The sequence below is a fragment of the Mus musculus genome, chromosome 6 (genome assembly GCF_000001635.26).
Source record: "Mus musculus strain C57BL/6J chromosome 6, GRCm38.p6 C57BL/6J".
Lineage (NCBI taxonomy): Eukaryota > Metazoa > Chordata > Mammalia > Rodentia > Muridae > Mus > Mus musculus.
The window spans coordinates 146,572,914-146,599,750 of record NC_000072.6 but is presented as its reverse complement, the minus strand read 5'-3'; the positions used below and the strand labels follow the sequence as shown (position 1 = coordinate 146,599,750).

At 39.6% G+C, this 26,837-nt stretch overlaps 2 protein-coding genes across 9 annotated transcripts in view; one reads left to right on the top strand and one right to left on the bottom strand.

Annotated features, from left to right (window-relative positions):
- Positions 1-552: 552 nt before the first annotated feature.
- Positions 553-21,848, bottom strand: Fgfr1op2 (FGFR1 oncogene partner 2). 2 transcript variants are annotated; one of them, NM_026218.2, is made up of 7 exons: positions 21,543-21,840; positions 13,933-14,069; positions 10,894-11,011; positions 9,715-9,857; positions 7,004-7,117; positions 4,462-4,575; positions 553-2,456 (listed from the first exon to the last, which is right to left on the bottom strand). In NM_026218.2, the coding sequence occupies exons 2-7, from the start codon at positions 14,065-14,067 to the stop codon at positions 2,319-2,321; spliced, it is 762 nt and encodes a 253-aa protein (NP_080494.1). In that variant the 5' UTR covers positions 14,068-14,069; positions 21,543-21,840; the 3' UTR covers positions 553-2,318. The 2 variants fall into 2 exon arrangements, with proteins under 2 accessions (NP_080494.1, NP_001334442.1); NM_001347513.1 differs by lacking the exon at positions 7,004-7,117 and having other exon boundaries at positions 21,543-21,848.
- A 67-nt stretch (positions 21,849-21,915) lies between these two features.
- Positions 21,916-26,837, top strand: part of Ints13 (integrator complex subunit 13) — a 28,204-nt gene continuing 23,282 nt past the window's right edge. For 5 of the 7 annotated variants that reach the window (NR_155292.1, NM_001362108.1, NM_138757.2 and 2 more), the window contains exons 1-3: positions 21,916-22,450; positions 23,291-23,526; positions 24,975-25,049. Coding sequence is in view for 5 of the 7 variants with exons in the window: in NM_001362108.1 (NP_001349037.1) it covers positions 23,302-23,526; positions 24,975-25,049 (300 nt within the window). In the remaining 2 variants the exon portion in view is untranslated. Of the gene's footprint in view, positions 22,526-23,290; positions 23,527-24,974; positions 25,050-26,837 lie in introns of all 7 variants that reach the window. The other 2 variants (XR_003956254.1, XM_030255594.1) reach the window with 2 other exon arrangements.

The window sequence follows — 26,837 nt, the reverse complement described above, 5'->3', positions numbered from 1 at the left end:
CATAAACAGCCAGCAGGACGTGCTAACAAATTCAATGCAAGATATAAAAGAAACTAAAGTCTAAGGTGCCCTGCAAGGATGGGGAACACTTTAGAAGTTTGGGGATGAGGAGTTTGGCTTTGGGCAATTTCAGCCTGAAATGTCTCTATGGTAGTTACACACAGATTAGTGTGGAGGTTATGAGAACTCTAAGCAGGAGCTGTAAGTCTGAGAGTCTGAGAGTCCCGGGGCATTAAAATATTATGCAGGTTATAGACTGGGTGAGACCTTGGAAAAATTGAGGGGAGTCACAGCACTATACAGGAATAAGGCATGTTATGTGCACAAACACACATGCACTCACATACCCACAAATGCACTGGCACAAACAGCCCCTCCCTCTACCCGCCCCCCCCCCCCCCAAATAGGCTGAAGAGCTGAGTATGCAGCTTAGAAGAGCTCTTGTATATAAAGTTCTGGGTTTAAACCCTAGCACCACCTATCCCCTCAGCAAAGACACAAAGTATATTTAAGAAATGTGAGCTTTGTTTTTAAATTAACCCTGAGACCAGACCAGTTTTAAACACTCATCTTTATTGACAAAATAGGCTCCTCTTCAGCACACTCTCATATGTAAGCTTAAAGCTGTTTATTTTGGGGATGGGGGTGGGGTGGAAAACTTGCTAAAAACAAAGCAAATGTCTTTCAATATTCACAACCTTAAAATTATATCCAAGAAAACAAAGGATAAATAATTTTTTATAAAAATAATTACTTCTCAAATAACGTTTCACAATAGACCTGCTCAATACATCGATCTGACTCATCTCGTCTGTGCCGCTTTTCTTCTTTTTAAAATTCTGGCCTGGGACAAAACTACATGAAAGAAAGTACCATTAAATTAAGGGTTACTTTCCAAAAAACAATAGAAAAATCTTAAAAGTAAATTCACTTATATATAAAATATTAAGGCCTCTGCATGAGAACGGTTTAACATCTGGGGAACTGGCCCTTTCCTAACTGACCTATGACCCCACTCACCTCAAACTTCAGAATGAAAGGTTCTGGAGTGAAAAGTCCTTTTAATTTTGCCAATACATGAAATTACACATAAAATTACACTGCAAAGTAATATGTACTTAACAAATGATATATTGAAAAGTCTAACTTTCTGTCTGTGCTAATTTCAGTATGGACTTCAGATACAAGTATAGTGTATTTTCAGCCATATCTCATAATCTTTTATTCTTATCACTACAGAAAAGTTTAGGTTGCAGTTGGTATGAAAGCACACTTCTGTATCCTGTGGCCTTAAGAAGCTTTTTTTTTTTTTAAAGTGCAAAGCACAATCCCTTTGTGTCCACACTTCACTGCCAGTTTCTGAGTCACAGGTTGTAGGAAAAACCTCACAGGTTATAAGAACTAGATGAGGCTTAGACTCAGACTCAGAACTTTGATTTTTGGAACCTGTATCTACTTTGTAAGTGTATGAAGAGTAATTTCTTAAATAACAATAAAGGAATTCCAAATTAACTTGGAAATGACCATACCTATCTCATTACATTAAATTGTCAACTCTTGTCTATTGGTGAACTGTCTTGTATCCTTAAACATGATGAAAAGAGGAGGAAGAACCAGGTTCATTGTTAACAGAGAACCAAAACATAATCTTTCAAAGTAGTTCAACCTACTAAATGTGTCTATATATGGCTGTCTTTCTTAGAAAGTATATTCTTTGTCTTTCTTTCCTGAGATGCATACACTTAAGCAAGTCGTGAATAACTGCTAGCTAAGAGTTATGGGAATTAGGTGTAAGTATGTTCCTTCTGTTTGTGATGCAAGTGACGTATTCCTATAGTCTTTAAACATGAACTGCCTTTGATGAGGGCCGAGCAAATGGGCAGGTGAGCACCAACTCAGCAGCTTTATGTACACAAGCTATGCCAACTCTGACACTGAACAGGAAGGTAAGACTTAGAACAAAGTCTTCCATTCAGAAAACCACACCAACCTTACTTTTAAAATTGTGATAATTTAGGCTTTCCAACATTTATTAGGAGTATTCAGGGTGATCTATGTAGCATCTAAGAAGCCAACAGCACTTCTGAAACTGCAGTGCTCAGCAGCACCTTGAAGACTCGCTGTTCACTCTGTGGCTCAGCGTCTCCTTTCTGACTGTGACTGGGATCTAGTTTATGACCACTGGTTATACATTCTGCTGCCGTCTCTTTGCCAGTGTCCCTGTACATACCAGACGGAAAAGGCTGACTGAAGTTGGGCTTTATGTTCACTCATCCACTCACTTCTGGGCCCATTCTAGTGACCGCACAGAAAGCCACTCAGCTCTTCCTCAGACTCAGGTCACTGTTAGTCACTAAGGCAGATAGAGACGTACTCTCTGACGCATCATCCTTCCGAAGGTTCAAAAAGGATTCTCGAGTTATCTGAAGGATCTCTCTCAAGCCTTTATTTTCTTGCTGTAAGAAAATAAGGAAAACCCAAGATGAGAAACATGCAGAAACAGAAACTGCTGGTTTGGCTGAGTCCCTTAAGACAGCTCCAAGAGGGATACATATTTTAAAAGCCAATTTTATGAAGTGTGGCACAGAAAGCAGACTCTATAACACATAAATGGATAGATATACTATGAGTTACAGGCAGTCACAACCTCAATCTAAACAGATTTCAAAGCCTGGTGTGGTGACACCTGCCTTTAATCCCAGCAGTTGGTAGGCAAAGGCAGGGGGATCTCTATGAATCTGAGGGCTTTCTAGTTTGCATGAGGGTTCTAGGCCAGCCAGGGCTACACAGTGAGACTTGATCTAAGAAACAAAAGACAAAGCCAGATTTCAAATGGTGTTTAAGATGCAGCATCAGTACTCAGCCTCCTCACTGCTGGAAGCCTTAAGGTGTGCAGAGGCAACAGGTGACCAGGCAGAAATCAGCTTGTTCTGCACAGACTGGAGATGATATGTGTGTATATAAAATACCCATCTACACTCGCGCTAGGGATAAGTTTATATGACTAAGACTTTGAGGTAGATTTCATCACTCAATAGAAGTTAGTAGGTATGTTTCCCTCAGCAAAATTTAAGTTCAGCCAAGACCAGCTGAGGTAATTATTTTTCAGAAAGATATGTAAATGGTTAATATTGTAAGCAATTTTGTCATTTTATAATCTATTCTCTACAGCTGTTGTGGGCTTACTTTTCAAGTCTCAATGGTCTGGCCCAAGGGTTGTTTCTGAGCATAGTTCTGACTTTCTCCTTTTGCATTACCACAACGAAGTTGAGCAGATATAAACTGACTAGTTTGCAAAGTCCAAAATGCTTTCTGGTCCTTTGCTGAGAAAGCTGACCTACCCTTATTATATAAATGGGAGAGTACTATATGCTCCAAGACAGGTAGGTTTTATGGCCATCCATAGGAAATTTCCTGATCATGATTCCAAGCAAATTGATTTAAATTGTATTTTCTGGGTGTATCTGTTCTATGTGTGTATGTACATTTGAAGACAAAAAGCTGAAGCCAGGAGTCTTCCTCTGTTGCAATCTACTTTCTTTTTTGAGATAGGGTTTCTTTTTTTTTTTTTGAGACAGGGTTTCTCTGTGTAGCCCTGGCTGTCCTGGAACTCACTTTGTAGACCAGGCTGGCCTCGAACTCAGAAATCCGCCTGCCTCTGCCTCCCGAGTGCTGGGATTAAAGGCGTGCACCACCACACCCGGCTGAGATGGGGTTTCCTGTTGAACCTGGAACTTACTGTTCCAGCTAGCCATTGTACCTGACCTTTACAATGGTGTTGGATCCAGAGTCAGGTCCTCCTGCTTCATAGTTAAGCTGTTTACCCACTGGAGAGCTGAGGCTAACCTTCCTGATCCTCCTGCCTCTCCTTCCCAAGTGCTAGAATTAAAGGAGCACCACGCCTGGCATTATTTGTGCATTATAATTTTTTTATATCATTATGATCTCTAGCACAAAGAACTGAAATTTTAAAATTATGAAATTGAAGAAATTCATATATATGTGAATGAATTCATATGCATATATTTCTTCAATTTCATAATTTTAAAAACTCAGATATATATGAACACAATGCAGAATCAAAACTCAACCTTTTCTTTTCAAGACAGGGTTTCTCTGTGCAGCTCTGACTGTCCGGGAACTCGCGCTGTAGACCAGGCTGGCCTTGAACTCAGAAATCCGCCTGCTTCTCTCTCTCAAATGCTGGGATTAAAGGCGAGTGCCACTATGCCTAGTTTAACAATCAACTTTGTCAGCTACTGGTATACTTATGCATCCCTGCGGACCCCAGACTCTGACATTACTACCCAGTGGTCTATTCCACTGGCTGTTACCAGCATTCAGATTCAGAACTCATGACCACCAACTTAAAGAGTGTGGGTGTTAAGACTGGAATGTTCTCTGGTTGAATGTTTTCAGCCATACTTTCAACCCATATTTGATTTAAAGTTTAAAACTCACTTCAAGTTGAAATATCCGCTCCTGTTCCTTGCAACCCTGCTGCTCGTCAATTTCAATAGCTTTTCTCATTACTGCTGCCATCTCGGTGATTTGGTCAACATGTGCTTGCAACTCCTGGAAGAAAGGGTGGATGTGGAGATGAGAGGAAGACTTTACTAGGTTTGAGTTGTCTCTTTTGATAGAACCGCACTGCCACCTAACAAAAGTGTGATGTCCTTATGTGGCCTCTTAACATGAATCATAACAAACTGGTGGACATCAGGTGTTAAGATTAGTATTAAGGATATGTATCGCAATATAACTCAACCCCATAGCAAAATACTTATTCACATTTATCACAATGACCAGGAAGATTTCTTTTTCACATCTACATGTACTGTGGTAAAAGGGGAAAGATTAAAAACTGTTGGCACACATGCTATTTCTTCTTCCCTGAAGTCTGCGTGACTCAGTCTCCTCTGTAGTATTAATGCATATAAGCTGATTCAACTCAACCAATCCTCCTTGAGAGTAAGAAGAATATTGTTTACATCCGTCTGTTACTTATCTAGTGTTTGTTGTTTAAGAATTATTATGTAAAATGAACAAAGTGCTATGGAGTATTAAAACACAAAGTGGCATTTTTTTCCCACGTGATGAAAATAGAATTAATTTCACTATATTAGATACCCATATTATCAGTTTTACAATTTCTTTCAATCTCATTCCTTGTTTTTTACATATCTATGATGTGTCAAGCAGTAAGCCAGGCAACAGTTCCTCTCAATATACCTCCCCTAACCTTATGAGCTTTGTTCAGTAAAGGAGACAAAGGGGTTTAAAAATTGAACAGAAGCCTGAGAATAATCACCTTGCTAATATTAATACAAAAAAATAATGAAAAGTCAATGAAAAAAAATTCCAAATGAACATCAAGTCTTTTAGATAGTTGGATGGTTATAGAAAGGATTTGATCAAGACCTTAAAGAACCCACATAACTATTAAACTGCAAGAGCATCCTATCACTGAGCTACGCTCCAGTCCCACTGAATAATCTTGCATGTTTTTGGTTCTGGAGAATGAATCCAGGGCTACACCCTTAATGGAGGTTATACCTTTGTCTTAATGGAGAAATCTTTGTACATAGCACTCAGAAGACACAATAAAGAACTAATCTGCTTTGTCTAGTACAGTGCAATTAAAATAAAAACTAAGTACGTTAAAAATTAGTAATCCTGTCTCTCACTTGTACAACACTTTTAAGTGGTTAATGGTGATATGTGGATAAGTACCTTCCACATGATACACAGATACCCTCTATGGTCTACTGGACAGCCCTGGATTAGCCTGTGGTAGCAAAGCTGTTACCAAAGCAAGGAGTTACCATTGTCTGCCATACTGCAAGGTCACTAAGATGCCTGTTACAGAGGACACAGTACAGAAATTGAATAGCTGAATGATGGTAAGAAATTTTGAATACCAATGGCTTTCTCAGTTTATAATGTAGTCACAACTGTGGCACTAGCATAGGCTTAAAAGGAACATAGGAAGCCAATAATTTCTTGCCTTTAAAATGAATGAAATGAATGAAATGAAATGTTGATTTTTTAGTACTGTCTGTTTTTAGTTTTTAGTACTGTCTGTTTTAACAAGACCACCCGGAAGAAACAAAGCATACTTTGCATGAAATAGAGGCCCCGTGAACGACTTACTCACTAGCTGTGAGGGTCCCACTGCTTTTAAGGGACACAAAGCAAGAGCTATACGCTCTGAAGCCCAGGCACCAACACAGCTGTCTTGACACACTGCTCACTTCTATGTCTGTTTATTCCTACTCTGCAGCAACAAAACTTAAGACACAGGCAGAGAGCATCACTATGTACAGCTATGTCTGCACAAAAGGTTTTCCTATTTGTGAAATCAAACAAAAGGACTGCAAATAATTAAAGATCTAAATTAAAAGTTTCAAGTTTGATGGACCAGCCCTTTTATACTAATAGGCTTAAAGTTATTATAAAGAAAATACAGTTTTCTTTTTTTAGACAGGGTCTTACTGCATAACTCTGGCTAGCCTGGAACGTACTATGTAGATCAATCTGGCCTCAGACTCACAATGATCTCCCTGCCTCTGCCTTCTGAGTAAGAAAACATTTAAAAATACACAGTTTTATAACAAAAACTTCAGCAGCGTCTAGCAAGAGCAAAAAAGGATGGTAGGTAAACATCTCGAAAGTTTCTGTCACATTGTGTGTGTATGTATATATATACACACATATATATACATATATACACATACACACAAAGACATTATTTGTAGTTTTATGTATGTAAATTTTATGTATGTATATGTATAATTACTTATATCCTGTGCATGAAACACAGAGAACTTGGGACAAACTGAAGCGTCTTAGACTCAGCAGCATGGCCATGAAAAGCACACCGTTCTTTCATTGATTCCATTTATTTGCTGATCTAATCTGAAGGGCAAGTCAAAGTAAAACAACTTTTTAAATGGACCCCACTTCCGTCCATCCCCAAAGTTGGCTGTTTGATTTAGTGTACATTCTGATTTGCCTCCAAGTGCCTCCTCTCCAGTCCGTGCTGAGGTGCTTCAAGGATGTGCCGAGATGCATCCAGGAAGAATCCTTCGCAGCTGTTACGATGTACCATGTCAATCTGTAGTACAGAGTCATTACAGTGTTAATACGGATTTCATCCGTCACAATAAACTGAGTGAGTGTTAGTTCATGCGTGTTAGCCAACTGTGGAATGTTTGCTTTTTTAAGATTTCCAAAAAGGCATCTGTTAAAAAATATGTAAAAATAAGTATTTGGACGAAACTAAGTTATGTTTTCTAGTGATTTTTAAATATGGACTCAAAAAGCTCTAGGTGAGTGTAAAACTATATTACTGTAGCTTCAAGTGGGACTCATGCTCCAAAGTGCAGCTACATCGTCTGTGTTCCCAAGCGTGTTCCAGAATTGTTTCTGTTTAGGCATATTAGACCACTGGTGCCTAAACAATTCTAGAATCCTGCACTTTTGTGCCTTTGTCTCATTTCTCTGCTTTTGCACCCCCCACTCCTGTAGTTAATTCAAGGCTAGATTAAATAATTTGCCTTTCAGACTTTGCTCCTCCTGCTATAATAACTACTAATTTTTATCATACTACCTTATATCATAGTTACATTTTTTTTCTCTATCTTCCATTACACTGTAAGCTTAACAGTAATATAATGAATTCCTTCATTTACCTTGTTCTTGCCTATAACAACTAAACACAGGGTACTAATCAATGTTTAATTTACTGAGCCAGAGTGTCTCCTTTTTGGGAAAAATCAAAACCACAAACATTAGTATGTATTAGTTAGAATTAATAGCAAATAACTGAACAGTCACTTTACGGAAGGCAATGATCAGCACTCAGATGACCTCAATCTACATAATAAAAATGGAAGCTTTAGTGGCTACTTAGGAAGTGTTTAACTTTTTAAATGAACAGGAGAGCATAGATGAATGGTACACCAGTGGGTTTTATTTTTGGTATGGGAATTAAACCCAGAGCCTCAGGCATGCTCAGCACATGCTCTACCATGGAGCTTGCCCCATCTCATGTGCTTTAGAAAACAGATGCTGTCACAGTTGCTACTACATGGGACTAACGATCTGCTGGACTTTACTCTACACCCCTAGCTCCTGCCCACCATAGTGTTTACTCTTCTTTCAAAATTTCATTTTTAAAATTGTAGAACATGAGGGCCTTTGAAAATTAAAACTGCACTTCAATTCTTTATACTTAAAAAAAATCCTCTTAGTTACACATTTACTTATTTCTTTGTAGGAGGGTAGAATTAAGATAGCATCTCATGTAGTCCAGGCTATCCTTAAATCTTGACCTTTTTGCCTCTCTCTCACAAGTACTGGGGTTAAAGGGGTGAGTGCTACCAGACTTAGGTATACACTGAAATGCTCTGTAACGAATATTATCATTAACAATATAGACTTTACATTCAGAAGACTAGTTAAATATCCAAGAACTTCCATTTTGTTAGGGCATGAATATTAATTACAACTAGATAATATTAAATCCAATTTTAATTCTTTATTCTCCTACTAACACAAGAGGTAGTTGTTAATTCTTAATATGTAGATCTGTCACCCAAAGAATACTAATAGTTACTTAATTTTGATGGGATAATTTAAAAATCTACAGACATCATCATGGAAAAAAATATTTTAAAGATTCAAGAATATGTATCAATAATTGAGAAATATATATATAATAACATAACTACCACTATTTCTTAAATAATATTAGTTGTAAGTAGGTTACTTTATCATTATCCAATCTAGTTTAGTATTTTTATTTCACACTGGCAGTTAAAATTCAGTTTAATGTAAACAGCAACAGTTATCCTGCTTGTCTTGACAACTGACCCCCAAGTGACCCTAAGTAAACTGACTGCAAGAATGCTCACCCTAACCACCTCAGCTCTAACCATCTCATGTAGTCCAGGCTATACCTAAATCCTGACCTTTTTGCCTCTATCTCACAAGTACTGGGGTTAAAGGGGTGAGTGTCACCAGGCTTAGGATACACTGAAATGCTCTGTAACGAATATTATCTTCTAAAATGGTATCAACTATACATAGTATTGGTTCAATTCCTTCCTTAACCCCAGTGTTTCATGAAAATGAGTTGGCCTTATCCAGACTAGACTCTTCAAGAAAGCAATCTACACTCAGCAGCTGCCTGACCTTAAAAGCATTTCAGTGTCTGTCTGTCTAACATGTAGCATTGCACAAACTTACTAGAAAAAAATAACTACTTAGAAGCAGAGAATCTTTTATTTTTAAAATGGTTTATTTCTGTAAACACATACCACACACACACACACACACACACACACACAAACGTGTGTGCCCCATCTTAAAGTTACTAAAGAAACCAATCAGGAGGCAGAGGCAGGTGGATCTCTGAAGGCTAGCCTGGTCTACAGAGTGAGTTCCTGGACAACCAGAGGCTATATAGTGAGACCCTGTTACTAAGGAGCAAAGGGAGTTAGAAGAATAAGCCAAGTAAAAAAACAGTATGTAACAAGAAATGGGGCAGGGGGGGGGCAATGACTGAAAATGTCAATTAAAAATGTGAGGTATTTTATATGCATTGAAACAATTATTACTAGATTTTCACTGTTTAAAATCTGAATGTAGGTTAACCAACGCCTCCCCCACGCCATTTTCATTCCAAGTCAATTTCGTAGAAAGGATTACCTTTGAGTGTTGCTCTTTTAACTTCATTATTATACCTGGGTCATCTTTCTTGCTGGCCATGAGCAGTCTGAACATCTGCTCTCGGTACTTGCTCATTATCAGTTCCAGGGCAGACTGGTGCTCTTCCAGGGATGTCCGCAGTTCTATCAAGAACAATGTGCTTTTATTCAGATGAGCTAAGATTAGGTAAACTATGCTCTTCCATATAATATTTATTGAAACACTGGCATCTTATAGGTATACCATGGTACATGCACAGAAGACAACCTGCAATTGACCTTTACCTTTGACCCCATGGGTTCCAGGGATAGAACTCAGGCTGTCAGGCTTGGTGGCAAGTGCCCTGATCTGCTGAGCCCTCTCTCAGCTTTTCAAAGGGTTCATTTAAAACTCATTTCTTAGAAATAACTTCAGACTGGGGAAAGTTCCACAGAAGTGGAGTGTTGCGATGAACTTGAGCTCTTATGTTGATTGAAGACTGAAGGAATGAAAAACCTACACAAGGGGTGTGGCGGTGAAGGATGTCTTAAGAACTGATTTGCAATGGCAGAATGTATGTCTGGAGGAGAGACCAGGAACTGACTGAAGGGCCTTGTTCAAGAAAATAAAATACTTATTCTGGAAAGCTCAGTCTAATGTGTGTGTTGGAGGAGAGAGGGAGAGGATGGCAGGGATCATGAGTACCCTGGCTCATGAGGTAGAGGATGGAGTGGAGTTCCTTTACAGGTGACAAAAACAGTGCAAACGGGATGTCGAAGAGAGGCATCTAAGACGATGCCAAGCTGAGCAGACATTCACACAGAGGACTGGATAAAGCAGCAATAAGTATATCTAGGGATACAGACCAGAAAATGAGATTAAATGTTAAAAAAGTAACTTCTGTTAACTATCCCATTAAAAAAAAAAGATTCTATTTTGTTTCATGTGTATACATGAGAGCCTGCATGTATGTCTGCACAGCAGACAAACCAGAAGATTGTCAAGTCCTCTGGAGGACAGTTATAGAGACTGTAAGCTCTGCCTGATGTGGGTGCTGGGAAATGAACCTGAGTCCGCTGCAAGTGCTCATAACTACTGAGCCGTCTCTCCAGCCCCTCTCCCATTTATGAGTATATGAATCAGTCCCAAACCAATATCACAATGAAAGATTAAAGTTCTCTTTAGTGACATTTATCTTGCCTTTGTTTTCTTGTTGTAATTCTCTGATTTGTCTGTTTTCTTGCTGGATTCCCATAACTAGTGTGGATCGTGGCCGATGTCTTGCTACTTCATTAAGTTCTTGGATTTCCTCCTGATACTAACGAAAGGTTAAAGAACAACATATAGGAAGGCATTAATTGCAAATTTTTATCTGACATATGAGTATAAATGAGCAGAACCTCCAAGTATTAAACAGGCATTATATGACCCAACATTCTATTCCTAAGGAAGAGAAAATGTTCACAATGCTCTTACTCACAATAAGAAAAAAAGAGAAGAGTTCAAGGATCTAGCCACGGAAGAAAGGAGAAACAGGATACACTGAGTCCCCTTGCAGTGGAATATTATGGGGCAATGAGTAGATACATATTACAACCCAGATGAATTTTTAAACATGGTAAGAGACCAATCACAGAAGGCAGGTATCTCACATCCTACTCACATGTAGTGTCTAGAGCAGGCCATCCACTGGGAGAGAAGCTCAGTGGTTTCCAGGGTTGAGGGCAGGAAGCCAGAAAGACTGATGGATGTATACAAAATGGAGGAAGCAGATTTTTCTTGGAGAATGGACAGTCTGCTTATTATGTAGCTCTGGCTGTCCTGGAAGTCACTATGTAGACCAGGCAGGCCTCAAACGCAAAGAGATCCACCTACGTCTGCTTCTTAAGTGCTGGGATAGAGGCATGTACCACCATACCTGGCTGGATTTTGATTTTTTTTTTAAAGTGGGAATGCAACTTTAGAATTCATTTTTCTTGAGGCATTCTTACTGAATAGGTATCAAGAAATTCATCATAACTGGTGTTTAAAAGAGAACGGCCCCGCAGGCTCACAGGGAGCAGTGCTGTTAAGAGGTGGGCCTTGGAGTAGGTGCATGACTAGGAGTGAGTCTTAAGGTCTCAGAAGGTCAAGCCTGTTCTTTTCCTGCTGCCTGTGGATCAAGATGTAGAATTCTCAGCTCCTCTACACGTCTGCCTGCATGCTGCCATGATGAGAATGGACTAAACCTTTCAAGTGTAAGCCAGTCCCAATTAAACGTTTTCCTTTAAAAGGGTTGCAGTGGTCATGGTGTCTCTTCACAGCACTAAAACCCTAACTAACACAGTAACACTCCTCGTTCCTAACTTCAGGAGTCAAACTCCTTTGGCGGCTAGAGAGATGGCTTAAGGTTAAGAACAGTGGTTGCTCTTCCAGTGGTCCTGAGTTCAAGTCCCAGCAACCACATGGTGGCTCACAACCATCTGTAGTGAGATCGGATGCCCTCTTCTGGTGTGTCTGAAGATAGCAAGACAGCAACAGTATATGCATATACAATAAATAAATAAATAAATCTTTAAAAACATATCACACCAGGTCTATGCTTACTGGAGTGCAGGAGTCAGGCTGGATGGTCAGGGAACATAAGGTTTTAGGGAGACATAGATGCAAAGTAGATTAAGTGAGTGACCTTGCTACACTATTTCTGGTGACTTTTAAAGAGCCTTAATTCAGGGCTGCTTGCTTGCTTTTTCCCCTTCTTCCTTCCTTTCCTTTCCTTTTTTTTTTTTTAAGAGACAGAGAAAAACAGTTTTCCTCTTTGTACCCCTGGTTGTCATGGAACTTTCTCTGTAGCCCAAACTGGATAACTCAGAGATCTGCCTTCCTCCCAAGTGCTGAGACTAAAGGCATGTGTCACCACCGCCCAGCTAGGGCTGCCTTTTTTTAAAGCTGGAAATCTTTATGAAGGGATGGCTTACACAGTAGCTGAATTTGATTGTCTACTGGAAGATTCACCCACATTCTATTACTAAGAAGCAAAACCTACTTAATTTCTTTCTGTAAATAATAGATTTAAAACATGCTAGAAAAAAATTAACCTGAAATAACTACATAGGGTGAAAAATAGATATTTTCTTGCATTATTTCCAAAAACTATTTGGTTGCTCAATAATATCCAAGCACTTTTATAAGGACAATTATAAACATCTTGACATATAACAGAGCAAAATGTCCAATGCATGCTAACATTAGTGAAATGTGTTATCTGGTCCTTAAGAAATGTATTTAGACTTAACAATTTCACTTATTACTTAATCAAATGTGCATTTTAGTCAAAAGAGGGATGAAATTTATAGGTTTTAAAATACATATATGTCTTAGGGTTTCTACTGCTGTGACAAAACACCATGACCAAGAAGCAAGTTGGGGAGGAAAGGGTTTATCTGGCTTATACTTCCATAACTATGTTCATCATCAAAGGAAGTCAGGACAAGAACTTCACAGGGCAGGAACCTGGAGGCAGGAGCTGATGCAGAGGCCATGGAAGGGTGCTGTTTACTGGCTTGTTTCCTATGGCTTGCTAAGCCTCCTAATCTTATGGAACCCAGGGATAGCACCACAAACAATAGGTTGCCTCCCACCCCCATCACTAACTGACAAAATGCCTTACAGCTGAATCTCATAGAGGCATTTTCTTAACTGAGGCTCTGTCCTCTCTGATGAATCTAACTTGTGTTAAGTTGACACACAAAACTAGCCAGTATACCTACCTAAATACATGTCACTAAAACATAATACCCTAGTCCAAAATGAAACAAACATACAAGTGAGGCTACTTGAAAATTTTAATTAATTAGAAATTATTTGCTTAAGTAGTAGTTTATTGTAGTGGACTGAATGAAAATAGTTCCCACTGGCTTAAGGAGTTGAACACTAGGTCACCAGCAAGTGGCACTATTTGAAAGGATTAGGAGGTGTGGCTTTGTTAGAGGAAGTGTGTCACTCAAAGAGGTGGCCTTTAGCATTTCAAAAAAGCCCATTCCAAACCCAGAGTCTCTCCTTGTTGCCCTGTGGATTCAGATGAGGAACTCTCAGCACCTACTCCAGCTTGTCTGCCTGTATGCCGCCAAGCTACTTGCCATGATAATGGATTAAACTTCACAGCAACAGAACACTAACTGAGATATTTATAATTTATGTATTACTTAGCCAAGTATTAATAAAACTTTGGTAAGTAAAGTCTGCAAGGGAAAGTCAGACCTGCTTCATCGCTTCCACTCGCTTGCTGAGGGCAGTGGTCTGCTCGATGAGAGACTCTGCTGCATCATCATGATCTCTCAACCTTTCAACAAGGGCTTTAGCGTCAGCAAGTGCCTTCTCAATGGTGCAGCTCATTTCTAAAGGAGAACCAATAAATAAATTAAAATCAGGACTTAAAGTTAGCATATCATATCATCATAGATTTCCTTCTTAAGCTTCACTTTCTGAGACTTCATTATTTAGTGAGGAAAAGCAGTTAGGAATATCCTATACTACCTGGTAGGATACCATAAGCTTAAATGCAAATCTTACTGTAAGAACTCTCCCTTGCTTATCCCCCCTTCCTGCACCCTCCCCTGCCCGTGTGTGTGTGTGTGTGTGTGTGTGTGTGTGTGTGTGTGTGTGTGTGTGTGTGGGCGCGCGTGTGCTCTGCTATCTATGTCAAAGTCTCAACCTCCTCTTGGAGGAGCTTCTGCTTCTTATGTAAAGTGACATTAAGATCCCAATTCCTGAATCTTTCCTTGGGGTGGGAAGTTTCCACAGAGAATATCATTAGCCACTACAGGCAACTTTCACTATATTTTAACAGACACTAAAGGGATTTTGAGATGGCTGAACCTAATATTCACTTCTTTTCTCAAGCGCATGGACCAGAAACAGCAGGTGTTCAGCTGCACTTTGAAGGAGTCACCAAGGGCAACCCCTAAATATCAGCAAGAGCAAGAGGAGTCTTGAAGAGCCCAGGCCTGGGCTGCAGTAGCAGCAGGGACACAACAGCAGGACAGACATCTGCTGCAAAGGTGCCATGGCTCAGGCAGGGCAAGTCTTTCCTCTGCAAGGTGGGTGAACAAGAGTTCCAGCAATCTATGGTGTGGGGATCCAGGCCGCAATCCCAGCAACAATGCTGCTGGGAAGCATAACCTGAAACCCACATGGTGGCCTCACAGGAGGCTGATTGACAGGCCATGATAGACTCCAAAGCAAAACAGAAATCTGAAAAAACAAGAGATTCCTTCTGTAACAGATTCCAAAAATGACAAATAGGTGAAATGCTGGATAAAGAGTTCAGCAAAGCTGGGCAGATCTCTGTGAGTTTAAGTCCAGCCTGGTTTACATGGTGAGTTACAGGACAGTGTACATAGTGAGACCCCCATCTCAAATAAACAAATAAACAAGCAAACAAATAAGGAAACAATTTAAGAGAATAATTCTTAAGATGCTCAGCTAGGGGCTGGAGTCATGGTTCAGGGGTAATCATGCTTGCTGCTCCTGCAGAGGACTGTAGTTTAAGTCCCAGCACCCACACCAAGTGGCTCAGAACTGTCTATAACCTCAGGTCCAGGGATTCAATACTCTACCTGGCTTCAGCACACCCCAATGCATGTGTGCATACCCACACAGACAAACAGACAGACAGAAAGACACACACACATATGTAAAACTTAAGGTCAGACAGCTCAATAGATCTAAAAAAAAATACAATATTGAATGAAATTAGAATTACAGAGCAAGAATGAGCAAAAAACACGAAAAAGAACTAAAGAGAAATCCTAGAAATGAATTCAATAAAATGGTTCTTTAAGATAAATTTATAGCATAACATAAAACATTCGTATTAGAATCTAAGATCTGAAATCAATTATATAGGCCCTAACCTTGAGAAACCAGAAAAAGAGCAGAATAAACCCAAAGTTAATAAAAGATAAAGAATTAAACTCAGTAAAACTAAAAGCCGGTTCTTTAAAAAGACCCATAAAACATGTATGTGCATGTATGGAGATGGGGAGTGGGACATGTAGAGATAGGTACTGAGAGAGATTTAAGTAACCAAACCAAGAACAAATAAAGAGATAGGGGTGGTGACCCATAATTGCAATCCCACTACCCAAGAGTTTGCAGCAGGTGGATCAAGAGAAGGAGTCTAGTGTGGGTTACACAGTCTGTCTCAACTCCCACTCGCTTAAAGAGCAAGGAAATCACTGCAGAGCCATAATACACTTTAAACACAAGTGAACAGAATAACACATCTCATATACATGAATTAAGAAGTTGAGATTAAACAGATTTAACTCCTCAAAACTCACAAGTGACATAAAGTCATACAAGGAGAAATAAATAACTAGTAATAGTCCTATAACTATTATAGTCACTGGAGTTACATAACCACAAGCCCACAGCTATTTTCTGACAAGTTTAACTAGGAAAGAAACTGAGTTAAAAATACCTTACAAAAAAAGCTCCATACCCAGAGACCTTCAGTGACAGATTCTAAAACACATCAAGGGCTTGAGACGTGGCTCACAGTTAAGAACACTGCTGTTCCTGCAAAAGACCTAGGTTTGCTTCTGAGCACCTATGGGTAGCTCACAACTTTCCCTAACACTAATTCCAGGGGATTTGACACAATCCCATGAACTCTGCAGACAGCAAGCATGTACTTGGAGCACATACATACATACATACATACATACATACAGGCAAAAGGTTCACATACATAAAATATGTGGAGAAAGTACTGTGCTCTGCAGTGAGAATTTTGGTTTCTTTAAAAAACCCAGTTTAAAACAAAACAAAACCCAGTTACGCCATGTGAATTTTTTTTAAAATCGCAGGTGTGGATAAGAGGTTGTTTCACAGAAGGTGATTATGATTTGCCTTATGCACTTAGCAGGGGTGATTTTTGCCAGCAGGAGATAATTTAATTCTGGGGACTCTGGAGAGGGTATAAATGGGAAAGCCCCAAGAGGGTCTGTGGCAGCGGATGTTCCTCTTGCTGCTGCTTTTGTGTTTGCTGGATATTCGGATGAGGATTGCACTTGCCCCTAAGGACTGGATGCCTTTAATCAGCAGGAAGTAGTCTAAAGAGGTCTATGTCCCCTTTAACCTTTTTTCCCTTCTACCTAGTGTTGTGGGGTTGGAAGGGACTAGGGTGGAATAAGGTTGGGAGGTAGAGGTATAAGAACCAACCAAAATAGCTAAAAAATATGCCAACAATGCTCAAGGGTTTAAAGACTCATAAAGACAACAGGTTTTCAGTCATCAATCTAATGCAGCTAGAAACTGACAAGCTGATTTTGCAATTACTACAGAAAGCAAGGAAATCAGAATCATAGGCCACAGAAGACTAACCGATTTATTTCTGAATGTGCAAAAGGAATGTGGTGCTCATACTTCTGTAACTCAAGCACTGAGAAGGCTAAGACAGAAGGTTCACTCCAAGTTTGGGGTTAGCATGAACTACCATATAGTGAGTTCAAGGCCATCTTGGGCTATACAAAGTTTAAAAAAAAAGGTAAAAAGGCAAATCAGAGGGTCTCAGGACTAGACCAACGGCTCAGTGGTTAACAGTGCTGTGCTCAACTATGAGGACTAGTGTTCAGACACCAAGACCCTTGGCAGGGAACCCACAAATGTCACCAACCCCAGCTGCAAAACAAAGCCCTCTTCCAGCCTTCAAGGCCAAATGTACACGCCACACACCCATACACATATCCACATACCCATTTTTTTCTTTTTTTGTGCAAAAGGTTAGCATCTTTTCAACAAGTGGCACTGGAAGAATTAGACATGCATATGCTGGAAACTAATCTCAATACAATTCTATTTATAAAGTTTTTCTTAAAATGGAACATGAACGAGTATAAAATGAGAAATGGTAATGTGTTAAGAAAAAAATGCAAAGGAAATCCTTATAATCTGGAGATGGTAAAGAAAACTCTATAATCTGAAGATATTAAAGATCTTTTTTTAGGCATGATACCAAAAGCATGAAACATAAGAACTCTATAAACCACTGATAAACAAGGTTTCATCAAGATAATAAACAGACTGTCAGACAGTTAAGACAGTGGGAGAAGACACACTTGCTAGGGGGAGCCATTCCTAATCCACATCTGATGAAGTACTTGTTTAGGAAAAAAACTATCAGAGGAGGAAGAATAAGTCGAATTTTTAAAAATGGCCAGAAGGCTTTAATATTTATCCTAAAAGATATATAAATGGCAAATAAATAAAATAAAAAGCACATAGAAAAATGTTTACTATCATTAAAGAAACAACTACAACAGTGATGATATCCATCACAACCATACTCAAACTGCTAGGTAATAATAATATATTTACTTTTCTATTCTAGTTGGGTTGCCATGGCACATGTGTGGAGGACAACTTGGAACAGGCTCTCTCCACCAAACATGTGAGCTTGGGATCAAACTCAGGCTGTGAGGGTTGGTGGAAAGTGCAGGCCCAATAATTTTAGTTAATTCAAAATGGTAGCTCTCTGGACCTGAAGAACACCACCTTATTTTGCCATTTAGACAAAGAACAAGTGTTAACTCCTTTTTTTCCATTGAAAAAAATATACTCAAAAATTCCAAATAAAGTAGCTGAATGACAGCCAGCTTCATGCAAGGACTGGAACTCTTCAGCCAAGCTGGATCCAAGGACCTTATTTGCTTCTTCCTATGTAAAAACTGTCTCACAGAAAGAACAAATTCCCTGATTCTACAAAGTGGAGTTTCTAAAAGATTTAATTTTTTTATTTTAAGTCATATCGAAATGTATATAAACAATTTTAAACAACAAATTTTTAAATAATTTTCATAACTATAAAAATTTAGCAATTGTTTTAAGTATACATAAAAATTAACTAGTCTTAATTAGCAGTGAGTTATGGTGAGCTTTTAAGAACATGTTCTCTAGGCTGCACAAAAACTAATTAAATGAACTACATTTTATGTTTTAGATTTAAAAACTCTCATCCACACAGAAGGAATTATAAACAGAAAACTCAACACCTAATTAACATTTCAGAAAAACAGTGACACAGCTTCTGAAAATCTATATACTCATTTCCTGTTTGTAAACCTCAGAAAAGCTTAAAATGTTTTATAATGTGAATCTGTTTTGCCATCCTTTTTGAAAGATGCTTCTCTTCCCTTTTGACCAGTAAATAAAGTGGGATACTGTTTAACACATTCTGTTACACACTAAAAAAAATGACTCCAATTTAAAAAAGGAATATTTTCAATGTATTTGCTTATTTTCTCAGTGCTTGTCTTAACTAGCCATAATACACTTAAATTATTTTAAACAGGTAGGCTCAAATTACAAAGGTACACCTTTAAGAAACAAGTTTCCTTTCTTCTTTTGCTTCCTGCTTTAGCCACATTTTCACCCACTCGACCACTAAGACATCTGCAGTCAGAGTCTTACAGATGGTCCAGAACATTCTGCTGCTCCTTAGAGAAACCACCACCCACCCACAGCAGCAACTGCCAGCTGGTTACTTTTTAGCTTTAGTTAAGGAAAAATCCGAAAAAATTCAAGTAACTCTTGTTTCTTTCATAAACAAATCTACTAATTACCCAATTTCTGGAGATTTAAAAAAAATGGTGACATATGACAGCTGTATTTTTAAATGTCAGGAGTTTAAATTGTTACTGCTCGGGTGGGTACCTCTAGTGTTTGTAAATACAAAGGTAATATATTAACTGGCACATGAAAATAGCAAAATAAAAATGTGTTTCAAGTCATTCAGAGAAATACTTTAAGAGATCAAGAATGTATATAGTCAAATATGGTGGTACATACTTTTAATCTCAGCACTAGGGAGGCAGAGCCAGGTGATTATCTGTGAACTTAAGGCCAGCCTGGTCTATCAAGTGAGTTCTAGGACAGTCAAGTCTACGTACAGATTCCAACAACAACTCATAAACAAACATAAAGAATGTATATAAAGAACACATAAAAATGAGTATCTTGTAAAGACATATAAACTATTTGAAATTACAGAAAGTTTCTATTCTTCCTGAAAATTAATGTACTTGGAGCTTGAGGAAGAAAAGCAGTTCTTTTTTTGTTTGTGTTTTGTTTTGTTTTTGTTTTTTGAGACAGGGTTTCTCTGTGTAGCCCTGGCTGTCCTGGAACTCACTCTGTAGACCAGGCTGTCCTCGAACCCAGAAATCTACCTGCCTCTGTCTCCCAAGTGCTGGGATTAAAGGCATGTGCCACCACCGCCTGGCTGAAAAGCAGTTCTTAAAGTTGAAAGGAACACAATTTGAGAGAAAGAGCACATTGAATGAAGACCAATTTATATGCTCCTTAAAATCGTGGCTATGCTGTGTGTGTGTTCAAATTAACAATCCAAAAAAGGACTAACCTAACCCAAACCAGTTATTTCTAACATATGGCCAAGAGTCGGTAAAATTTTTCTTATGCTGAGCACTATCAAAAACATTTGCATCACATAAAATCCTAGTTGTCAAACATGATACTAACATAGAGTCATTTGAATACATAGGGTGTGTGCATGCATGTGCTTTTGATATTATATACAATCTCCAACCACTAACAACAAAAGTACAATTACATAAGTGTTAGGAGTACATGACTGCTCATGTTCAAAGCAGGTAAGTAAAGGCTTTTACCCTAAAAAAAGTTCCTTTAGGTTCTAATATTCTGACTTCTAAGAGACAGAATTTTTATATCAAATTCTTTAGAATGACATTATAAATAAATATATATATGTGCGTGTATGTGTATATATATATATATATATATATTGCTTGCTCTGTGCCAACACTGAGATAGCATTTGTTTTAAACATGAATAAGACATGATTCCAGACTCAAGTTCAAGCTGGCAGGAGAGACAGGTAATTGAACAAATAATACATCCTAATGAATACTGCAAAACTATGTCAAGAGCTATCCGAGTTCATTGTACTGTCAATGTCACCGGAGGGAGTCTAAAAAGAATCATCTATGAATTGGGTTTTGATAGATGATAAGACAGAAGGAAAAGCAAGCATTCTAGCAGACTATATGGACTCACATGGCACAGTGTTTGGAAAGGAATTAGGGGTGGCAATAAGATGACACTGAAAAGGTAAAATATGATGAGATAGGATGGTAAAAAACCCTGATGAATCGATATGCTTAAATTAGAACTTGAAAAAGTTTCAGGCGAATACATGTCACAGTAAGTATGGAAGGCTGAGGCGGGGACACCGGTTTGGGGTGGAGGAAGGGCAACTGTAACAGTCACAGTGAAAGAAGCAAAAAAACCTGGTGCAGTGTGAGTGGAATACAGAACGTAGGCAGTTCTGAGGTCCGTGTTCTGGAAAGGAGGACGGGAAGAAAAGAGAGTCCTCACTCTTGAGGAGCAGACACAGATGCTGGTAGCAATATAAAAAGCATGTGTCTTTCAAAGAAAACCTTAGAATGGGATAAAGAAAGAATGCGTGCAGACCACACACACCAATAAGCATCCTGTCCACACACATCACTCTGAAAGCAGAGAACTGCACTGTTCTTGAAAATGGTGGAATGCACACACTTGGAGCTTCTGAAACATTTGTCTGGAGAAAACCAGTTTTTCAACTTGAAACCGAATTTGGAAGGCCGCTGAGGGACTCAAACGATCCCAGCAGCTCCCTCAGGACCGTGGCTAAGTCCCAGGCGCAAACGCGGTCAAGTGTGCTGAGGTAAACTCAACAGTGACAAGTCCCTCAGGCCACCGCCCACGGAGCTCCCGAGTGGCAGGAAGGGGAACCCGGAAGGGGTGTCCCGCGGCGTGCAGGCCCAGGGTTTTCAGGGAACTTTCCGTACCTCAGTTCCCGGCAGGACCTCAGGGAGAGCACGGAGAGAGGAAGCCCGGCTCAGAGGCTCGCCCACGCGTGTAGTTATTCCACTGCGCTTCAGTCCCCCTGGGGCGACGACCACCCGCGAGGTGGAGTGCCCACGGAGTGGTCTCCGCGCCCTCGCTGCGCCTGCTCAGCGAGCGGACGCACAGTCCTGCTCACACAGCGGCGGGACGTACGGGAAACCCACTCGTCTCGGCCCCATCCCGGGCGGACCAGAACCTCCGCGACCCGCAGCCGCTGAGCGACAAGCCTCGCGAGACTTCCCTCTGCTGGTTCCCGAAGGCCCCACCCCCGGTAAACGGCTGGCCGTTGATTGGAGAACGGGGAGGGGGCGGGGCTTCTCTCCTCGCCCCCCTCTCAAGGTTTTGCTCTGCCGCTCGCACACTCTCGCGTGTTTTCCGAGGGGCTACCGGCCCGGACTGGAGGCGGAGAGGGGAGGTTGGGTGGGTAGGCTCTGCCTGTCCAGAGCCGAGGCTGGCTTGTCCCGGCCGTGGCTTAGTACTTTGTGGGGGGATCTCTCGGGTCGTCCTGACCGTTCTTCCCTACGGTTGATTGGGAACAAATGTTAAAGGCTTTTTTTTTCCCCTCACTTGCTCCGCCCTCTTCCGGTTCGGCCTCTGGTGGCTTCTAAGGAGAAGGGAAGATGGCGGGGCTGTGCGAGAGCGCCGTGCGCACGCGCGAGTCCGAGTGCGCTCTTGTGCTTGCACGCGCATGCGCGCGCCCCTGCGTTTAAGCAGCCGGAGTGTTGGGAGATGAGCCGGGCAGTCAGTCTTCTGCGGGTTGTACCAGACCGACTGTGCGCCGACTCCCCACCCACCCTCGTCCGCCTTCTCTCTCAGCCTCCGTTCATTCACTGCAGGACCAGGCACGAAAGTAAGCGAACCTCGATGCCGAGGTCTTCCCCATCCACTCACCTCGTTCGCCGCCCCCCACCCCCCTTGCAGTCAGGTGTGTGCAGAAGGTTTGCAGACAGGGACTTTGGCGGGGAGGGGCGGTGCGTTCCAGAGCAGCAGGAGGTAATAGCGGGACCCTAAGGTGGTTTGTTACCTTGAACACTTGCTGTTTCCCAGGTGCTTTAGAATGTAGGTTTAAAAAAAAAATTTTTTTTTTTTTGGTCTGTAAAATTTTAGGAGCGAAGCAGGGCAGTGCACCACATGTTCTGTGTTTATAAGAAAAAGTTTTAGAAGTGTTTTCTCTTCGCCAGCATGGGATAGCATCTGCTTGTTGTGGTCTACGTGGTGAATTACTGTAGTGTATTGCAAGTGGAGGGAGAGGATGAGTTTGAAGCCATAGAAAGACGCAATATGCAGTTACCGTAGGAGATGTGTGTCTATTTTGGGTTGTACTTTTGCTGTCAGTCTTTTCCTGTTGATTTCCCTTAGCCCCTAACAAGGATCACCATAAATACATTTGAGGAATTAGATCTGTGATTTGTAGGCATAAGAATCAAATACAATGTGCACAGATGTTTTCTTCTATTTTAAGTGCTTTGTAAAAGAAAAAAAGAAGTATGAACTAACTTCATTTGGTAGATAGACTGCATGGTATGATGTGGCATATTCTTTGAACTGGCACCATTACTTTGGCCTTTTTTGCACAAAATTCTCAGAACTTAGGATCCGTATCAAATCTTGAAAACACACTTAAGTGAGAAATCATTTATGATAAATGTTATGTGTCATCGTTTTGACTAGTTTGTTTATCCTTTTACAGGTTAAAACAAAATGAAGATTTTTTCTGAATCTCATAAAACAGTGTTTGTTGTGGATCACTGCCCATACATGGCAGAATCCTGTAGGCAGCATGTGGAGTTTGATATGCTGGTGAAGAACAGGACCCAAGGCATCATCCCTTTGGCTCCCATCTCCAAATCCTTGTGGACTTGCTCAGTAGAATCTTCCATGGAATATTGTAGAATAATGTATGACATATTTCCTTTCAAAAAGCTGGTGAGTGTTATGAACACAATTGTGATGGGATGATGTACTTAATTAACTGTGTCTATAATTATTATGTGAATTTACTGTAGATTTATAACTGTATAGTTCAAATGTATGTAGAGCTGCCCTTTATGATTAGTGCAGTGTTGGTATTTAGTTGCAGACAGCAGTAATGATGGCGCTGAGCACTTACAAGATCCAGGTGTATCCCAAAGTACTGTATACCTACTGGCCTCTCCAACAGTCCAGTGAAGTATGTACTATCTATACATGTTAGGCCATATATAAAGTATGTTGTAAGCATGGAACAGGCACTGAACTTTGAGAACAATTGGGAATGTTGAGGTTATTTTGTAGCCCTGGCTGTCCTGGATCTCACTTTGTAGACCAAGTTGGCCTTGGACTCACAGAAGTCCACCTTTCTCTCAAGTGCTGGGATTAAAGATGTGAACCATTTCCCCAACTCCAAAAAACTAAGTTTTTGTTGTTGTTGTTGCTGGTGTTTTGTTTTTCTTTTCTTTTGTTTTCATCAGTAAGAGGAAACATTGACATTTGATAGAAATTCCAAATATTAAAGTTACCTTTAGGTTTGAGTATCTTAGATGTTTCAGGGTTATTTGCAAGTAGATGGCATGTGTTCGATCTTACTTGCAGAAGCCTAAGCTGGAACCTAGCAGATGAGATTTTTTTGCTTGGCCAAGGTCCTTATCATCTTACCTGATCGGATTTTGTTTTGTTGTGGTGCTAGGATTGATGCTAACACTGCATGATAGGCAAACACTATATCACTGAGTTGTATTTTCATCCCTTACAGTATTTTTTAACTTTGTATTTTACTGAGGGTGAAGAAAGAATGTAGTTTATGACTGTTATTTGCCTGTCAGTGTGGCTGTCTGTGCCTTTCATGGCTATCAGTGCTCAAATACCCTGCTTCTTCAGGGTTACCTTTAAACCTTCTACTTGTTTTGGATTTTGCCTTTTGGGAAGTGTATTTAAATTTAAGACCTTTTACATCTGCTGTTTGCTGTACTTGGAGTTATCTATTCCTGGCTTGTTTTGTGGCTGGTTCACTAGTCAATTTGTAGCCCCCTCAAGTTGCTACGTCTGTAGAGGGCCTATGTGTCAACACCTGGTCTTGAGTAGTTTTGAGTTACTTTTCATAGCATTTATCATTCCCTGAAATGACCCTGTACATTATATTTGCTTGTGTTTTTCCTATACTGCTTTACCACATTTTTCACCCCAGACATTCTCTACATTGTGACAGAACTGTTTTATCTATCTCTTCTTTCCCATATACTCAGTGCTGGAATAGCAGCTGCATGTCCCAGGCATTTATGCCTGTACAGTAGATGGATCAGATGATTTCCAGTGCTAGGAATCGTGTGTGGTTTTACAGTGTGATGGTGACTGAGAAAGTAGAGTGGAATACTAATTGTTTCTTTGACGTCTATTAGGTGAATTTCATTGTTAGTGATTCGGGAGCACATGTTTTAAATTCTTGGACTCAAGAAGACCAAAACTTACAGGAGGTATGTGCAGTTTTTGAAAATTATCTGAATGTGGTAAAACTTTCTAAGAATAATTTTTTTTAATTCCTGTATCTAATGCAGAATTTTAATATCCTAACTTATATTACAAGAAAAACAGCTCTTTCCATTTCAGCACCCCCCAAGAAAATCTCAGCTCTAGTGTCTTTTTTTACTTATATGTTAAATATAATTTCTGTATAGCATTTTTTTATTGAATTCTTAATAAATTTTATCTTTAAACTTTATCATGATTATTAGTAATGATCTACTAAAACTTCCACACTCATGCTTTTCCTTTGTTTTTTCTGATCAGAATTTTTGTTAGAATTTTTATTAGAATCCTATATTTGCATTATAATATTCATAAAAGTATTGTTCACTACTGTGCCAAATATTGTTTATGATTATTTATTTGTAGAATTTATCATTTCCTTTGCCTCTCTGCATACCTATTGTTATATACCTGTATACATATGTATCTGTATATATGCCTCTCAAAGCCTCTCAGTATCAGATAATTCAGGGTTTCCTCTGCACAGACTGCATGACACCAGGCGTCTTCTGCTTCTCACATTGCATTGATTCCTCTTTGTGACCATTTGTCTGGTAGAGTATGGCCTCCACAGTTCCTGTAACATGATTCTTCTTCTCAGTATTTTGGATATAGAAGGAATAATCTTATCGAAATTGTGAGGATCTCACTCCACTATTCCTTTGATGCTGTTGAAGTCTAGTGTTGTGCCGTGCCATTTGAATGCTGAGGTCTTAAGAGTCTTTTATTTTCTCATTTATATTCTGAACATTTTCAGTGTTCTGCCTGTGTGGGGCTTTTCTTCATTTGTTGGATTGAACCTTATAGTCTTTTTAGTTAAGGAAATTCTGAGTTGTGTCTTTGATATTATTCTTATATTGTTCAATGTATTTATTAGTAGGATGTTGGACTTCCCAGTTTAAAGTCACTTTTCTCATTGGGCTCCTCTCTGTTATTTGACTATTTTGAACCTTTAAACTCTTATTTGGAAGTTTTATTTGGCTGTATTTTAATTTTCAAGAGCTTGTCCTTATATTTTAATTATGTCCTTTTGTCAGATTTTTTTTCATTTTATGGTTGTATATATTGTAGGGTTATTAATTAGGGCTTATTGAAGATCAGTTTTAATCCCTCTGTTCCCAGAGTACTTTCCATGTTGAGACTTTACTTAAATGCCTGCTGACTTTTGGCTATCTAGTCTCATTTACTAGCAAGGCACTGAACAGGCAATTAGAAGATCCTCAGTTGTAGGTAGATATTCCTGTCTGGGCTTCACTGTGCTATAAGCCAGTTGTTCTTATTAAAGAACTGCAAGGGAAGAGAGGCCCCTTGGTCTTGCAAACTTTATATGCCTCAGTACGGGGGAACACCAGGGCCAAGAAGTGGGAGTGGGTGGGTAGGGGAGTTGGGAGGGAGGAGGGTCTGGGGGACTTTTGGGATAGCATTTGAAATGTAAATGAAGAAAATACCTAATTAAAAAAAATAAATTATAAGAAAAAAGAAAAAAAAAAGAAGAAAAAAGAAAGAACTGCAAAATGTCATAGTCAACAGATTATCTCTTTGGGACCTTGCAGGGTCTCCAGAGAGTGTCCTCTACTTTTTTACTTGTGTGCTATGAACTTCATTGTCAGCTTTCTGGGATGAAAGAAAGGCAGGTTCTGCCATTCATAGGAGGATTTTTGAGACTATATTTAATTTTTCGGTTTTTCATGTAGTACTTTGTTATAGTAAGAGAAGTTTTAGCTTTGTGTGGCTAT

Bases quoted from the DNA above. Each gene is read 5' to 3' on its own strand.
- Fgfr1op2 (NM_026218.2), bottom strand. From the start codon at position 14,067: ATGAGCTGCACCATTGAGAAGGCACTTGCTGACGCTAAAGCCCTTGTT. The intron at 9,858-10,893 runs GCAAGATAAATG...TGTTCTTGATAG, and splicing joins ATTACAACAAGAAAACAAAG to AACTGCGGACATCCCTGGAA. The intron at 7,118-9,714 runs GTAATCCTTTCT...TCTGTACTACAG, and splicing joins TAAAAGAGCAACACTCAAAG to ATTGACATGGTACATCGTAA.